This window comes from Scyliorhinus torazame, chromosome 20, assembly GCF_047496885.1.
Source record: "Scyliorhinus torazame isolate Kashiwa2021f chromosome 20, sScyTor2.1, whole genome shotgun sequence".
Lineage (NCBI taxonomy): Eukaryota > Metazoa > Chordata > Chondrichthyes > Carcharhiniformes > Scyliorhinidae > Scyliorhinus > Scyliorhinus torazame.
This window is the reverse complement of record NC_092726.1, coordinates 27,197,927-27,216,743: the sequence shown is the minus strand read 5'-3', so window position 1 is coordinate 27,216,743 and position 18,817 is coordinate 27,197,927. Positions and strand designations below refer to the sequence as shown.

The window sequence follows — 18,817 nt, the reverse complement described above, 5'->3', positions numbered from 1 at the left end:
AGTGGGCAGGGATGCAGACTGCCTGCCAGCCCTGGGCAGTGGGCAGGGATGCAGACTGGCTGCTGCCAGCCCTGGGCAGTGGGCAGGGATGCAGACTGCCTGCCAGCCCTGGGCAGTGGGCAGGGATGCAGACTGGCTGCTGCCAGCCCTGGGCAGTGGGCAGGGATGCAGACTGGCTGCTGCCAGCCCTGGGCAGTGGGTAGGGATGCAGACTGGCTGCTGCCAGCCCTGGGCAGGGATGCAGACAGGTTGCCAGCCCTGGGCAGTGGGCAGGGATGCAGACTGCCTACCAGCCCTGGGCAGTGGGCAGGGATGCAGACTGGCTGCTGCCAGCCCTGGGCAGTGGGCAGGGAGACAGACTGGCTGCTGCCAGCCCTGGGCAGTGGGCAGGGAGACAGACTGGCTGCTGCCAGCCCTGGGCAGTGGGCAGGGATGCAGACTGGCTGCTGCCAGCCCCGGGCAGTGGGCAGGGATGCAGACTGGCTGCTGCCAGCCCTGGGCAGTGGGCAGGGAGACAGACTGGCAGCTGCCAGCCCTGGGCAGTGGGCAGGGATGCAGACTGGCTGCTGCCAGCCCTGGGCAGTGGGCAGGGATGCAGACTGGCTGCTGCCAGCCCTGGGCAGTGGGCAGGGATGCAGACTGGCTGCTGCCAGCCCTGGGCAGTGGGCAGGGATGCAGACTGGCTGCTGCCAGCCCTGGGCAGTGGGCAGGGATGCAGACTGGCTGCTGCCAGCCCCGGGCAGTGGGCAGGGATACAGACTGCCTGCTGCCAGCCCTGGGCAGTGGGCAGGGATGCAGACTGCCTGCCAGCCCCGGGCAGTGGGCAGGGATACAGACTGCCTGCTGCCAGCCCTGGGCAGTGGGCAGGGATGCAGACTGCCTGCCAGCCCCGGGCAGTGGGCAGGGATGCAGACTGCCTGCTGCCAGCCCTGGGCAGTGGGCAGGGATGCAGACTGCCTGCCAGCCCCGGGCAGTGGGCAGGGATACAGACTGCCTGCTGCCAGCCCTGGGCAGTGGGCAGGGATGCAGACTGCCTGCCAGCCCCGGGCAGTGGGCAGGGATACAGACTGCCTGCTGCCAGCCCTGGGCAGTGGGCAGGGATGCAGACTGCCTGCCAGCCCCGGGCAGTGGGCAGGGATGCAGACTGCCTGCTGCCAGCCCTGGGCAGTGGGCAGGGATGCAGACTGGCTGCTGCCAGCCCCGGGCAGTGGGCAGGGATGCAGACTGGCTGCTGCCAGCCCTGGGCAGTGGGCTGGGATGCAGACTGGCTGCTGCCAGCCCTGGGCAGTGGGCAGGGATGCAGACTGGCTGCTGCCAGCCCTGGGCAGTGGGCAGGGATGCAGACTGGCTGCTGCCAGCCCTGGGCAGTGGGCAGGGATGCAGACTGGCTGCTGCCAGCCCCGGGCAGTGGGCAGGGAGACAGACTGGCTGCTGCCAGCCCTGGGCAGTGGGCAGGGATGCAGACTGCCTGCCAGCCCCGGGCAGTGGGCAGGGATACAGACTGCCTGCTGCCAGCCCTGGGCAGTGGGCAGGGATGCAGACTGCCTGCCAGCCCCGGGCAGTGGGCAGGGATACAGACTGGCTGCTGCCAGCCCTGGGCAGTGGGCAGGGATGCAGACTGGCTGCTGCCAGCCCTGGGCAGTGGGCAGGGATACAGACTGGCTGCTGCCAGCCCTGGGCAGTGGGCAGGGAGACAGACTGGCAGCTGCCAGCCCTGGGCAGTGGGCAGGGATGCAGACTGGCTGCTGCCAGCCCCGGGCAGGGGGCAGGGATACAGACTGCCTGCTGCCAGCCCTGGGCAGTGGGCAGGGATGCAGACTGCCTGCCAGCCCCGGGCAGTGGGCAGGGATGCAGACTGGCTGCTGCCAGCCCTGGGCAGTGGGCAGGGATGCAGACTGGCAGCTGCCAGCCCTGGGCAGTGGGCAGGGATGCAGACTGGCTGCTGCCAGCCCTGGGCAGTGGGCAGGGATACAGACTGGCTGCTCAGGGAGGGGCTGTCACTCCGGGATAGCAGCTGCTCGGCCATCTCCCCTCCCGCCCCCGGGCGCTCCGAGAGGCGGACGCCGGCCCGGATGGAGCTGGAGGACGAGGGCGGCGCCGCTTCCCGGGACGCGGCGGCCAAATCGGCCCGGCTCGACATGAGCCACGGCTTCGTCAGCCACATCCGCCGCAACCAGATCGCCAGGTGGGTGGGTGGGTGGCCGCCGGTCGGGCCGGCCGGGGGGGGGGGCGGGTCCGGAAGCGGCCGGGTGATGGACGGCCGCCTGGGCCTATCAGGGAGACGGGGCGGTGTCCTCCCTGATCGACAGCCGGACCGGCCAATGGGAAACGGGGCGGCCAGGGGCGGGAGTGTCGCTCGTGCGGGGCAATGGATGATTGACAGAGCGGCTCGCCTATCAGGGAGCCGGGGCGGCGCCCTCCCTAATTGACAGCCGGGCCGGCCAATGGGAAACGAGGGGGCCTGGTGCGAGAGTTTCGGGTGTGCGTCGCAATGGATGATTGACGGCCGGCTGGCCTATCGGGGAGCCAGGGCGGCGCCCTCTCCCGATTGACAGCTGGTTTGGCCAATGGGAGACGAAGCTGCCCGGGCAGGCTCGGCGTCACAATGGATGATTGACAGGCTGGCTGGCTGGGCACAGCATGTGTTCCCTCCAGATGTGTCTGGACTGGGGAGACCCTGGGAAATGCCTCAAACCCCATAGAAACCTGCAAACCCTCCAATAAAACATGCTAATAATAATTAAACACTCCGGTTGCAAAGTCTCCAGCCAAGGTGTGATGCAGGCATTGCATCCCAAAGCATTACCTGGGACCAAATTCTCCCAGTTGCATCTCGTGCCAATTCCCCCCCCACAAGCGATCGCTCCGACAATTCATTTTGGCGCGTTGCCTGGTGGGGAAGCGGATCCGAGGATGCCATTGGGGGCACGGAATGGGGGGGGGGCAGCATCACCGTTGGATGAATGCTCCATGGCGGGGAAAAGTTTGCAAAGGGGAGGCTGGCACCGGTTTTCCTTCAAGAGAAAGTTAGGAGGTTTGATCGCCTCGAGTGTTGTGTGCAGTTTGTGTCCCCTCTGTTGAGGAACTAGTTTGAATTGGATTGGATTTTGTTCATTGTCACGTGTACCGAGGTCCAGTGAAAAGTATTTTTCTGCGAGCAGCTCAACAGATCATTAAGTACATGGGAATAAAAGAAAATACATAATAGGGCAACACAACATAGACAATGTAACTACATAAGCACTGGCATCGGATGAAGCATACAGGGTGTAGTGTTAATGAGGTCAGTCCATAAGAGAGTCATTTAGGAGTCTGGTAACAGCGGGGAAGAAGCTGTTTTTGAGTCTGTTCGTGCGTGTTCTCAGACTTCTGTATCTCCTGCTCGATGGAAGAAGTTGGAAGAGTGAGTAAGCCGGATGGGAGGGATCTTTGATTATGCTGCCCGCTTTCCCCAGGCAGCGGGAGGTGTAGGTGGAGTCAATGGATGGGAGGCGGGTTCGTGTGATGGACTGGGCGGTGTTCACGACTTTCTGTAGTTTCTTGCGGTCTTGGGTCAAGCAATTACAATATCGAACATACAGTGCAGAAGGAGGCCATTTGGCCCATTGAGTGCACCGACCCACTTAAGCCCTCACTTCCACCCTATCCCCGTAACCCAATAACCCCTCCTAACCTTGTTTTTTGGTCTCTAAGGGCAATTGGTCATGGCCAATCCACCTAACCTGCGCATCTTTGGACTGTGGGAGGAAACCGGAGCACCCGGAGGAAACCCACGCACACACGGGGAGAACATGCAGATTTCACACAGACAGTGACCCAGCGGGGAATCGAACCCGGGACCCTGGCGCTGTGAAGCCACGGTGCTAGCCACTTGTGCTACGGTGCTGCCAATTGCCACACCAGGCTGTGATGCAGCCCGATAGGATGCTTACTATGGTGCATCTGTAAAAGTTGGTAAGGTTTAATGTGGACATGCCGAATTTCCTTAGTTTCCTGAGGAAGTATAGGCGCTGTTGTGCTTTCTTGGTGGTAGCGTCGACGTGGGTGGACCAGGACAGATTTTTGGAGATGTGCACCCCTAGGAATTTGAAACTGCTAACCATCTCCACCTCGGCCCCGTTGATGCTGACAAGGGTGTGTACAGTACTTTGCTTCCTGAGGTCAATGACCAGCTCTTTAGTTTTTCTGGCATTGAGGGAGAGATTGTTGTCGCTACACCACTCCACGAGGTTCTCTATCTCCCTCCTGTATTCGGACTCGTCGTTATTCGAGATCCGGCCCACTATGGTCGTATCGTCAGCAAACGTGTAGATGGAGTTGGAATCAAATTTTGCCACGCAGTCGTGTGTGTACAGGGAGTAGAGTAGGGGGCTAAGTACACAGCCTTGCGGGGCGCCGGTGTTGAGGACTATTGTGGAGGAGGTGTTGTTGCTCATTCTTACTGATTGTGGTCTGTGGGTCAGAAAGTCGAGGATCCAGTTGCAGAGGGAGGAGCCAAGTCCTGGGTTTTGGAGCTTTAATATGAGCTTGGCTGGGATTATGATGTTGAAGACGGAGCTGTAGTCAATAAATAGGAGGCTGATGTAGGAGTCCTTGTTGTCGAGCTGCTCTAGGGTTGAGTGTAGGGCCAGGGAAATGGTGTCTGCTGTGGGCCGGTTGCGACGGTATGCGAATTGCAGTGGATCTCGGCGTTCTGGGAGTATGGAGGTGATGCACTTCATGATCAACCTCTCAAAGCACTTCATTACGACTGAAGTCCGGGCCACCGGACGGTCATCATTGAGGCACGTTGCCTGGTTCTTCTTTGGAGGCAGTTCAGAGGGGGCTCATAGGTTGATTCCAGAGGTGAGGGGTTTGTCGTCTGAAGAGAGATTGAACAGTTTAGGCCGATACTCTCTAGAGTTTAGAAGAATGAAGGGAGATGAAATTGAGGTTTACAAGATGGTAAAAGGTACCGATAAAGTAGACGCGGAGCGGATGCTCCCTCTTGTGGGGAATTGGAGATCGAGAGGCCTTAGAATAAGAGGTCGCAAATTTAAAACGAGTTGAGGAGAAACTACTTCTCCCAAAGGGTTGTGAATCTGTGGAATTCGGCAGCAGAATGTGGTGCATGCTGGGACAGTGAGTCAATTTAAGGAGGAGTTAGACAGAGTTTTAATCGGTAATGGGTTGAAGGGGGTTGAAGGGTTATGGAGAACGGGCAGGACGGTGGGGTTAAGGTCAGGATGAGATCAGCCATGATCGAATGGCGGAGCAGATTCGATGGGCCGAATGGCCTCATTCTGCTCCTATATCTTATGATCGAAGTGTTCAAATCAGGAGGGACAAGAGTCGTTGGGGAGAAGCTGTTACCCCATTGGAGGAACCAGGGGGGGGACAAATTTAAGATCCTTGGGGAAATGTAGGCCAGATCAGGGTAGGCCAGACCAGGTAAGGACGGCAGATTTCCTTCCCTAAATCGTGAATCAGATGACAATCGACAGTGGTTTTATGATCATCATTAGACCTGTATTTAATTACAAATTTTACGAATTTAATTTACAATTCCACCAGCTGACGTGGTGGGATTTGAACCCGCGTCCCTCAGAGCATCAGCCTCGGCCGCTGACACTAAGGACACCGCCTTCCCAAATTAGCAGAGGTGGGGGAATGTTGCCTCAATTTCTTCGAAGCCTTCGTCCCGGAGTTCCAGACACCGCTGAAGCAACCTAAGTTGTTCCTGTGGTCATTTTACCCACCGCTCACTTGCTGCAGTCGTATGGAACCTTAGTTAGGCCGCACTTGGAGTATGGTGTTCAATTCTGGTCTCCACACTACCAGAAGGGTGTCGAGGACTTGGAGAGGGTACAGAAGAGGATGTTGCCTGGTACGGAGGGTGTTAGCTATGAGGAGAGGTTGAATAAACTTGGTTTGTTCTCACTGGAACGACGGAGGTTGAGGGGTGACCTGATAAAGGTTGCATAGATATGAGGGGTATAGACAGATGAATAGTCAGAAGCTTTTCCCAGGGTGGAGGAGTCAATTACATGGGGGCATAGGTTTAAGGTGCGAGGGGCAAGGTTTAGAGGAGATGTACGAGGCAAGTTTTTTTACACAGAGGGTAGTGGGTGCCTGGAACTCGCTACCGGAGGAGGTGGTGGAAGCAGGGACGATAGTGACGTTTAAGGGGTGTCTTGGCAAATGCACGAATAGGATGTGAATAGAGGGATACGGACACCAGAAGGGTAGAAGGTTTTACGTTACAGGGGCAGCATGGTCGGCGCAGGCTTGGAGGGCCGAAGGGCCTGTTCCTGTGCTGTACTGTTCTTTGTTCTGTGCTTGACATGGCTATGCAGCGTTCAAAGGAAAACGTGACGGCAAAATGTCACTTCGTTTACAAAATAAAGACAGACCGCCATGCTCGCTCACATCAGGTGTGTACCTTGGCTCACGAGGCCGCGCTCTTGCCTCTCAATTAGAAGCCTGTGAGTTTAGGCCCCACCTCTGTGCAGCGCTGTGGAGAGTTCCGCACTGCCGCAGGTGGCATCTTTTGGACGAGACAATAATAGGAGGCCCCGGGCTTCCCTGTGAGGGGAATACAAAAATACCCACGGCAGCCCGTCAAGAAAGGGAAGAAAACGTTTCTCCAGGGTCCTTGTTGTTCAGCGAGCACCACTAACTCAGATTATTTGGTCATATATGTTTGTGGCACCTTGCTGTGCGCAAATTGGTGATTGCGTGTGCCCATGTTACACCAGCTATGGCACCTCCTACTTATTCGCAGCAAAGGGCTTTGAGAATCCGATGAAAGGCACAAACATCTCAAATGCTTAATTTACAAATAAACTGCCTTGCCGTTGTGCAGGCGAACTCAGCAACCATTTTGCACACGGGATAATCTCTCGGCAGCCATTTTGCACACCGGATAATCTCTCGGCAGCCATTTTGCACACGGGATAATCTCTCGGCAGCCATTTTGCACACGGGATAATCTCGCGGCAGCCATTTCGCACACCGGAAAATCTCTGTAACAGCCATGAGGTGAATTATTCATGAATTTGTGCCTGGGCTTGAGGAAGGGAATGAATGTTGGCCCGAGCTCCAGAACGTGCTGTTCTTTCTTGAAAGGTACAAGGAGACCTTTTGATATCCACCTGAACGGTTTGATGGCGCCTCGATTTTCCCCTCAGAATTCTAGTGAAGTCTTAATCAAGATTGTCTGCCTGATTGCTTGGAAGCGTGTGACTCCTGGAGGCTTCAGGAACCAAACTGGGCAAGGCGGGGGGGGGGGGGGGGGGGGGGGCGGATTAGAAACCTGCAATTTATGGGGAATATCCATTCACCTGCTCTTGTCCCTGAATTGGCCAATCCATTGGCCGGTTTAGCTCGGTTGGCGGGACGACGGGTTCGTGATGCGGATCGGCGTCAGCAGCGCGGGTTCAATTCCATGTAGGCCCGGCCTTCTTCGCAGGTCCTCGGAGCTCACCTTGAGGAACCGCAGAAGCATCCTTGAGGGAATGCCGGAGGCGCCGGAGAGGGACCGTGCATTGGATGAGGGCCCGCCTCTGGTTCATTGACCTCCTGCCGCATGGCGTGTCGCATTTCCTGTCGGGTTCGGGAGGCAGGGACTGGACCAGGAATCCGGTTTCTGGCGGGAGGTGAGCTCCCGACTGAGTTTGAAGATTGGCTGCCGTGATCCTGAGTTGGAAGCTGGCCGGATCAGCTTCGACGGAGCACCGTGAGTCCGGCCCTCGAGGCCTATGGTCGGTTACCCCCCCCCCCCCGACCGCTGGCCTCATATCATCCCGTTAAGTGAAGGAGTGTTCGATGACCCCGTCATGGCGTTTGACCTTTTCAAGCAAAATAGACGCCATTAAAATCCTGATTATTTCTTGTTGACCGTTCTCCTGTAAGGGCACGGGAGGTGTGAGCATGAGTATGTATGTTGGACACAAGTCTCGTCCATGGCGAAGATGAGTGGAGCCATGGCGGGTGATGGTTAGGGTGGAGTTGGGTTTTAGGGTTAGTTAAGTCCTCACTGAGGTTGAGGATCGCTCCCCAGTTAGAGCTAGCCTAATCGGGTTTTTATCATTTTTGGTGCGTGCTGGGGGCCCTAGGGTTTGGGTCCAGATCTCTTGTTATCCTGTGACCCACTTCTGGTAGTTCGCCGTCCATTTTACTGGGAAGCATTGACGTCACTGTCCCTGTCTGTAATGACATGGAATGATGCTGCTTGTATACCGGGCTTGAGACTGGAGTTACGTTGCATTATCCCCTTAGAACTGGGTTTCTCGTAAGGCGGCACGGGGGCGCGGTGGGTTAGCACTGCTGCCTCACGGCGGCGAGGACCCGGGTTCGATCCCGGCCCCGGGTCATTGTCCGCGTGGAGTTTGCACATTCTCCCCGTTTCTGCATGGGTCTTACCCCCACAATCCAAAATGTGCAGGGTAGGTGGATTGGCCCCGCTAAATTGGGGGGGGAAATTAATGGGATACTCTATAAGTTTATATTGAAAAGGAGCTTGTCGTGAATTTTATCTGTGTTTATTTAATGGGTGGGTGTAGTGAATCTGTGATTGGGTCTCGCAGGGGTGCAGGCAGGTCAGCTATCCAAGGAAGCGAGGAATTGGTGGGTCATTGCTGTCTCTGTGAGCTGCTGGATTTGAGGGCGACATATCCGAGTGCGCGCCCGAACATGTCGCTCGGGTCACTGCCCGTGCGGAGTCTGCACGTCCTCCCCGTGTGTGCGTGGGTTCCCTCCGGGTGCTCCGGTTTCCTCCCACAGTCCAAAGATGTGCAGGTTAGGTGGATTGGCCATGATAAATTGCCCCTTAGTGTCCAAAATTGCCCTTAGTGTTGGGTGGGGTTACTGGGTTATGGGGATAGGGTGAGGGTGTTGACCTTGGGTAGGGTGCAGACTCGATGGGCCGAATGGCCTCCTTCTGCACTGTAAATTCTATGATGTCGCGAGGAACCTGTCCAGAACTCTGGCGGTAGTTTAAAAAACAAAATTTAGAGTATTCAATTCCTTCTTCCAATTAAGGGGCAATTTTAGCGTGGTCAATGCACCTACCCTCCATATATAGTCAGAGATGTTTACAGCACGGAAGCAGGCCCTTCGGCCCGGCTTGTCCATGCCGCCCAGTTTCCATGACAATGAAATGAAAAAATAAAAATGGCTTATTGTCACAAGTAGGCTCCAAATGAAGTTACTGTGAAAAGCCCCTAGTCGCCACATTCCGGCGCCTGTTCGGGGAGGCTGGTACGGGAATCAAAGAACAAAGAAATGTACAGCACAGGAACAGGCCCTTCGGCCCTCCAAGCCCGTGCCGACCATGCTGCCCGGCTAAACTACAATCTTCTACACTTCCTGGGTCCGTATCCCTCTATTCCCATTCTATTCATGTATTTGTCAATATGCCCCTTAAATGTCACTATCGTCCCTGCTTCCACCACCTCCTCCGGCAGCGAGTTCCAGGCACCCACTACCCTCTGCGTAAAAAACTCGCCTCGTACATCTACTCTAAACCTTGCCCCTCGCACCTTAAACCTATGCCCCCTAGTAATTGACCCCTCTACCCCGGGGAAAAGCCTCTGACTATCCACTCTGTCTATGCCCCTCATAATTTTGTAGACCTCTAGCAGGTCGCCCCTCAACCTCCTTCGTCCCAGTGAGAACAAACCGAGTTTATTCAACCGCTCCTCATAGCTAATGCCCTCCATACCAGGCAACATCCTGGTAAATCTCTTCTGCACCCTCTCTAAAGCCTCCACATCCTTCTGGTAGTGTGGCGACCAGAATTGAACACTATACTCCAAGTGTGGCCTAACTAAGGTTCTATACAGCTGCAACATGACTTGCCAATTCTTATACTCAATGCCCCGGCCAATGAAGGCAAGCATGCCGTATGCCTTCTTGACTACCTTCTCCACCTGTGTTGCCCCTTTCAGTGACCTGTGGACCTGTACTCCTAGATCTCTTTGACTTTCAATACTCTTGAGGGTTCTACCATTCACTGTATATTCCCTACCTCATTCGACCTTCCAAAATGCATTACCTCACATTTGTCCGGATTAAACTCCATCTGCCATCTCTCCGCCCAAGTCTCCAAACAATCTAAATCCTGTTGTATCCTCTGACAGTCCTCATCGCTATCCGCAATTCCACCAACCTTTGTGTCGTCTGCAAACTTACTAATCAGACCAGTTACATTTTCCTCCAAATCATTTATATATACTACAAAGAGCAAAGGTCCCAGCACTGATCCCTGTGGAACACCACTGGTCACAGTCCTCCAATTAGAAAAGCATCCTTCCATTGCTACTCTCTGCCTTCTATGACCTAGCCAGTTCTGTATCCACCTTGCCAGCTCACCCCTGATCCCGTGTGACTTCACCTTTTGTACTAGTCTACCATAAGGGACCTTGTCAAAGGCCTTACTGAAGTCCATATAGACAACATCCACTGCCCTACCTGCATCAATCATCTTAGTGACCTCCTCGAAAAACTCTATCAAGTTAGTGAGACACGACCTCCCCTTCACAAAACCATGCTGCCTCTCACTAATACGTTCATTTGCTTCCAAATGGGAGTAGATCCTGTCTCGAAGAATTCTCTCCAGTAATTTCCCTACCACTGAAGTAAGGCTCACCGGCCTGTAGTTCCCTGGATTATCCTTGCTACCCTTCTTAAACAGAGGAACAACATTGGCTATTCTCCAGTCCTCCGGGACATCCCCTGAAGACAGTGAGGATCGAACCGTGCTGCTGGCCTGCCTTGGTCTGCTTTAAAAGCCAGCGATTTAGCCCAGTGTGCTAAACCAGCCTAACTGCAGCTATTGTTATGACTGGGACCCCAGGCAAGGTTCCCCAGATTTGTTAAAGTGGACGAGGTCCCTCAATTTGTTACCCTATGTGGAACTATCTCAGCGCAAGCACAGTAGCACAAGTGGCTAGCACTGTGGCTTCACAGCGCCAGGGTCCCAGGTTCGATTCCCAGCTTGGGTCACTGTCTGTGCGGAGTCTGCATATCCTCCCCGTGTCTGCGTGGGTTTCCTCCGGGTGCTCCGGTTTCCCCCCACAGTCCAAAGACGTGCAGGTTAGGAGGATTGGCCACGCTAAATTGCCCTTAGTGACCAAAAAGGTTCGGTGGGGTTATTGGGTTACGGGGATCGGGTGGCAGTGAGGGCTTAAGTGGGTCGGTGCAGACTCGATGGGCCGAATGGCCTCCTTCTGCACGGTATGTTCTCTGTCGTAAGTCCTAATTTGTAAAAAAATCCCGGACCGGATTCCTCAATTTGTTAACTTCCGGCAAACCCCCAAATTGTTGTGCCCCAGGCTGAGGGAGACGAACTGGCTCCCCGACTTTATTCAACCCCTCAATTGCTTGCAACGAGAAATGAAATGAAAATCGCTTTTTTGTCACAAGTCGGCTTCAAATGAAGTTACTGTGAAAAGCCCCTAGTCGCCACATTCCGGCGCCTGTTCGGGGAGGCTGTTACGGGAATCGAACCGTGCTGCTGGCCTGCCTTGGTCTGCTTTCAAAGCTAGCGATTTTGCCCCTGTGCTAAACCAGCCCCGGATCACTAAGCTAGTCCCACTTGCCCACATTTGGCCCATATCCCTCTATACCCGCCCTGCCCATGTAACTGTCTAACTGCTTTTTAAAAGACAAAATTGTACCCGCCTCTACCACTGCCTCTGGCTGCTCATTCCAGATACTCACCACCCTCTGTGTGAAGAAACTTCCCCTCTGGTCTCTTTTGTCTCTCTCCCCTCTCACCTTTAACCTATGCCCTCTAGTCTAGACTCCCCTACCTTTGGGAAAAGATGTTGACTATCTACCTTATCAATGCCCCTCATTATTTTATAGACCTCTATAAGATCACCCCTAAGCCTCCTACGCTCCCGGGAAAAAAGTCCCAGTCTATCCAGCCTCTACTTATAACTCAGACCATCAAGTCCCGGTCACATCGTCGTAAATCTCTTCCGCACTCTTTCCAGTTTAACAATATCCTTCCTGTAACAGGGTGACCAGAACTGAACACAGTATTCCATGTGTGGTCTTACCAATGTCTTGTACAACTTCAACAAGACGTCCCAACTCCTGTATTCAATCCGCGATTGGACCTTTTGGGGCTGTGGGGGCGGGACCCACGCAGACACGGGAGAGAATGTGCAAACTCCACACGGACGGTGAGCCGGGGCCGGGATTCGAACCCGGGACCTCGGCGCCGTGAGGCAGCAGTGCTAACCACTGCGCCGTCATGCCCCGCCCTTATTTGGGAGCAATAGGCAAGTCGGTGGGCTTCTGTCTGTGGTCCCCTCGACTTTGCAATCAGTATCAATTCCAGTCTTCAGAGATTGACCGAGAGAATGAATAAAGAGCGTTCAACCTGTCCCTTATTTTTTTGCAGAGATGATTACGACAAGGAGGTAAGACAGGCCAAGGAGAAACAGAAGAAGAGGCAGACTCCAGCTCCAGTACGCCCTCGCAGGCCTGACCTACAGATGTATCACCCGCGTCGCAGGAGTGAGTATCACTGTCGGTTATTCACATCATTCTCTGGGAGGAATTAGAGAATATTAACGCCGAGGAAAGTGACAATGAAAGGATAATTTTTGAATCATAGAATTGACAGTGCAGAAGGAGGCCATTCGGCCCATTGAGTCTGCACCGGCTCTTGGAAAGAGCACCCGACCCAAGCCCACACCTCCACCCTATCCCCGTAACCCCACCCAACCTTTTTGGACACTAAGGGCGAATTAGCGTGGCCAATCCACCTAACCTGCACATCTTTGGACTGTGGGAGGAAACCGGAGCACCCGGAGGAAACCCACGCAGACACGGGGAGGACGTGCAGACTCTGCGCAGACAGTGACCCAGCGGGGAATCGAACCTGGGTCCCTGGGGGTGTGAAGCGACTGTGCTAACCACTGTGCTGCCGTGCCGCCCTCGGATGCAGCATTAGGGAACAGCAGCGAGTTACATTTCTGTGGCACTTTCAACTTAATAAGACGCCCCAAGACATATTACTGGCACATTGATCCACATACGGAGATATTTGGTCCGCACGGTAGCACAGTGGTTAGCACTGTGGCTACACAGCTCCAGGGCCCCAGGTTCGATTCCCCGCTGGGTCGCTGTCCGTGCGGAGTCTGCACGTCCTCCCCGTGTCTGCGTGGGTTTCCTCCGGGTGCTCCGGTTTCCTCCCACAGTCCAAAGACGTGCAGGTTAGGTGGATTGGCCGTGATAAATTGCCCTTAGTGTCCAAAAAGTTTAGGAGGGGTTACGGAGATAGGGTGGAAGTGAGGGCTTAAGTGGGTCGGTGCAGACTCGATGGGCCGAATGGGCTCCTTCTGCACTGTCTGTTCTATTGGGTCAGATGATCAAAAGCTGGGCCAAAGGGGTATGTTTTAAGGAGCACCTTGAAGGAGCAAAGGGAGGTTTAGGGTGGGAGTCCCAGAGCTTGGGAGCTGGAGAGGGTACAGAAAAGATTTACCGGGATGTTGCCTGGTCTGGAGCTAGGAGGAGAGGTTGGATAAACTTGGTTTGTTCTCACTGGAACGACGGAGGTTGAGGGGCGACCTGATAGAGGCCTACAAGATTATGAGGGGCATAGACAGAGTGGATAGTCAGAGGCTTTTTCCCCAGGGTAGAGGGGTCAATTACTAGGGGGCATAGGTTTAAGGTGCGAGGGGCAAGGTTTAGAGGAGATGTACGAGGCAAGTTTTTTACACAGAGGGTAGTGGGTGCCTGGAACTCGCTGCAGGAGGAGGTGGTGGAAGCAGGGACGATAGTGACATTTAAGGGGCATCTTGACAAATACATGAATAGGATGGGAATAGAGGGATACGGACCCAGGAAGTGTAGAAGATTTTATTTTAGGCAGGCATCAGTTTTTTCCCAATGAAGGGGCAATTTATCGCGGCCAATCCCCCTACCCTGCACATCTTTGGGTTGTGGGGGCGAGACCCGCGCAGACACGGGGAGAATGTGCAAACTCCACACGGACAGTGACCCAGAGCCTGGATCGAACCTGGGACCTCGGCACCGTGAGGCAGCAGTGCTAACCACTGCGCCACCGTGTCGCCCTAGGCAGGCATCATGATCGGCGCAGGCTTGGAGGGCCGAAGGGCCTGTTCCTGTGCTGTGTTCTTATTCGTTCTTGACGTGAAGGCACACAATAGCAAAATCAAGACAGCGGATGTGGCTGTTGGGAAGCTGTGGCGGGGAAGAGGGACGCGATTGGGGTTATTTGAAAGAGTGAGGTCGGGCCTTGACAGGAACCGCCCGTTCTCGTTTGCAGACGGAGCAGAGAATTCCTCGGGATTTGACTACGAGGAGTCGAACGGAAGCAGCTCGGGCACGGACCCGGAACCTCAGAGCGCCGCGCTGGAGTTGGAGAACACGGAGCTCTTCTGTCTGGATTACCAGGCCGACGACAAAATTGTCACGTCAGTTGTCATTCATCAAGTGAGTTGGCATTTGGGCTTCACGGCGGGCCCTCGCAGGCCATAACGATCGCACGGCTTCAAGTCTGCGCTCTGCTGTTTTTCGCCAGCGATCCCCGCTGTACCCTCCTTCTGGGGTCACATGGGAAGACTGGCCACTGGGGGGCGCTTTTGGACGTTTTAATATCGGGAATTGAGCAGTCAATTTGCTCACAGAAAGCTCTCACAAACAGCAGTGTGATCACAATCAGATCATCTGATTTTTGTTTTCGTAACGCTGGTTAATTTATTTCAATAATCTTTATTGTCACAAGTCGCCTTACATTAACACGGCAATGAAGTTACTGTGAAAATCCCCTCGTCGCCACATTGTGGCGCCTGTTCGGGTACACAGAGGGAGAATTCAGAATGGCCAATTCACCCAACAAGCCCGTCTCTCGGGACTTGTGGGAGGAAACCGGAGCACCCGGAGGAAACCCACGCACACACGGGGAGAACGTGCAGACTCCGCACAGACAGCGACCCGAGCCGGGAATCAAACCTGGGACCGGGGAGCTGTGAGGCATCGATGCTAACCACTGTGCTACTGTTTTAATTAATTGAAGGATTAACAGGGTGACTGGGGATAGCAGGCGGATGGGAGTTTGGGTCACCCAAAGGATAGTACCTCCAGCAGTGTGGCTTCGGACTTGATTTTCGTTTGTGCTGGAGCCCTGGAGTGGGAGTTGAACCCAGGACCTTTGTGAATTCAGAGGCAAGACCGCTACCAGCTCAGCCACAATACACACACACACACACACACACACACACTACACACACACTACACACACACACACACACACACTACACACACACTACACACACACACACACACACATACACACACACACACACATTACACACACACACAACACACACACACTACACACTCACACTACACTCACACACACTACACACACACTCACACACACTACACACACACACACTACACACACACACACACTACACACACTACACACACACACACTACACACACACACTACACACACACTACACACACACACACTACACACACACACACTCACTACACACACACACACTACACACACACTACACACACACACACTACACACACACACTACACACACACACTACACACACACACTACACACACACACACTACACACACACGCGCGCGCTACACACACACTCACACACACTACACACACACTACACACACACTACACACACACACTACACACACACCACACACTACACACACACTACACACACACACTACACACACTCACACACACTACACACACTATACACACACTACACACACACACTACACACACACACTACACACACTCACACACACTACACACACACACTACACACATACACACACACTACACACACACACTACACACACACGCTACACACACTCACACACACTACACACACTCACACACACACACTACACACACACACACACTACACACACACACACTACACACACACACACACTACACACACACACTACACACACACACTATACTCACACTCACACACACACTACACACTACACACACACACTACACACACACATTACACACACTCACACACACTACACACACACTATACACACACACACTACACATTGCACACACGCGCACACTACACACACACACTACACACACACATTACACACACTCACACACTACACACACTCACACACACACTACACACACTATACACACACACACACTACACATTGCACACACGCGCGCACGCGCACACTACACACACACACACTACACACACACACTACACACACACACTACACACACACACTACAGATACACACACTATATACACTATACACACACTACAGACCCACACACTACACACACACACACACTGCATACTACACCACACACACTACACACACACACTACACACACACGCATTACACAACACACACGCACACTACACACACACACTACATGCACACACTACACACACACACTACACGCACACACACTACAGACACACACACACACTACAGACACACACACTACAGACACACACACAACAGGCGCACACACTGCACACACACATTACGCACACACTACACACATGCACACATGCTACACACACACTACAGACACACACACGCACACACTGCACACACATTACGCACACACTACACGCATGCACACATGCTACACACACACTACACACACACACCTACACACACACACACTACATACACGCATTACACACACACTACACGCACACACTACAGACACACGCACGCACACTACACACACTGCACACACTACACCACACACACTACACACACACATGCGCGCACACACACACTACACATTGCACACACACACTACACACACACACTACACACACACACCACACACACACACACACTACACACACACACTACACATTGCACACACGGACACACGCACACTACACACACACACTGCACACACTACATCACATACACTACACACACATGCACACACACTACTCAAACACACACTACACACACACGTGCACACACACTACACATTACATACACACACACGACACACACACACTACACATTGCGCGCACACACTACACACATGCACACACACACTACACACGCATGGACACTGCACACACACACACTACACACACACACACTACACACACACACACAACATACACACACACACACATTACACACACACACCTGCACACTACACACACACTACACATGCGCACACACACATTACACACACGCACTACACACACACCATACACACACTACACACACACGCTACACACACACTACACGCGCGCACACACACTACACACACATGCACTACACCACACACACACACTACACGCACGCACGCACACACTAGAGATACACCCACTACACACACACTACACACACACCACACTACACGCACACACACACGATACACACACTACATGCACGCGCACACACACTACAGACACACACACTAGACACACATACTACAGACACACACACGCACACACTGCACACTCACTACACGCATGCACACATGCTACACACACACTACACACACACTACAGACACACACACTACACACACACGCACACACTACAGACACATGCACGCACACATGCGCACACACACACTACACATTGCACACACACACTACACACACACACACACACACTACACACTGCACACACGGACACACGCACACTACACACACACACTGCACACACTACATCACATACACTACACACACACATGCACACACACTACTCAAACACACACTACACACAAACACGTGCATACACACTACACATTACATACACACACACTACACACACACACACTACACATTGCGTGCATACACTACACACATGCACACACACACTACACACGTATGGACACTGCACACACACACTACACACACACACACAACATACACACACACATTACACACACACACATGCACACTACACACACACTACAGATGCGCACACACACATCACACACACTACACACGCACACTATGCATACACACACACACACTACACACACACAACACACACACACTACACATTGCGCGCACACACTACACACATGCACACACACACTACACACGCATGGACACTGCACACACACACTACACACACAAACACTACATACACACACACACATTACACACACACACACATGCACACTACACATGCGCACACACACATTACACACACTACACACACGCATACGCACACACACTACACGCACAAACACACAGACACACGAACAGACTACAAACACACACACACACACACACTGACGCCTTTATCTTTTCCCTCACCCCAGGGCGACGATCCCGAGAAAGTGGCGGAAAAAATTGGGAAGAAGAACAGCCTGGAGCCGCTGATGAAGGAGGCGCTGAGGGTGCGAATCCAGGAGGAAATCGAGAAGCGGATCTCCAAGCGCTGAGCACGGCCGCAGCAGTGGCGGACTGGCCCAGTTCTGGAGCGGGTTCTTGTTGCGTTTTTTGTGTCGTTTCCTTTCCTTTTCTCCCCCCTCCCCGATTCCTGACGGGAGCGCGGAGAGATTCGAGGATCCCGGGGCCACAGCAGAAACGGTTGGTGAGAGAGCGGGGAAAGGAAGACTTGATTCCCTGAGGCAGACGACCCGCGTTGATCGACAGACTGCCAAATAAGAGTGGATATGTATTGAAGACGGATGCACAATTTACCGTGCACAGTGTTAAACAAACATTAAGTGGATGGTGTCCAGTGTTACCTTTAGGATTAATGATTGATGCAAAAGTGTTTATTGGTATCTCCTCATTTTAGAG

General features: G+C 53.6%; 1 protein-coding gene across 1 annotated transcript; it reads left to right on the top strand.

The window, feature by feature from the left end:
* The first annotated feature begins 2,019 nt into the window (after positions 1 to 2,019).
* On the top strand, positions 2,020 to 18,606 carry c20h2orf68 (chromosome 20 C2orf68 homolog). Its single transcript, XM_072486050.1, has 4 exons — positions 2,020 to 2,185; positions 12,395 to 12,510; positions 14,288 to 14,454; positions 18,331 to 18,606. Exons 1-4 carry the CDS (start codon positions 2,073 to 2,075, stop codon positions 18,451 to 18,453), a joined length of 519 nt encoding a protein of 172 aa, XP_072342151.1. The 5' UTR covers positions 2,020 to 2,072; the 3' UTR covers positions 18,454 to 18,606.
* Positions 18,607 to 18,817: the final 211 nt, after the last annotated feature.

Coding starts and splice junctions, on each gene's coding strand:
- c20h2orf68 (XM_072486050.1), top strand. CDS start 2,073: ATGGAGCTGGAGGACGAGGGCGGCGCCGCTTCCCGGGACGCGGCGGCC. Junction 2,186..12,394: donor CGCCGCAACCAGATCGCCAG/GTGGGTGGGTGG, acceptor ATTTTTTTGCAG/AGATGATTACGACAAGGAGG. Junction 14,455..18,330: donor CGTCAGTTGTCATTCATCAA/GTGAGTTGGCAT, acceptor CCCTCACCCCAG/GGCGACGATCCCGAGAAAGT.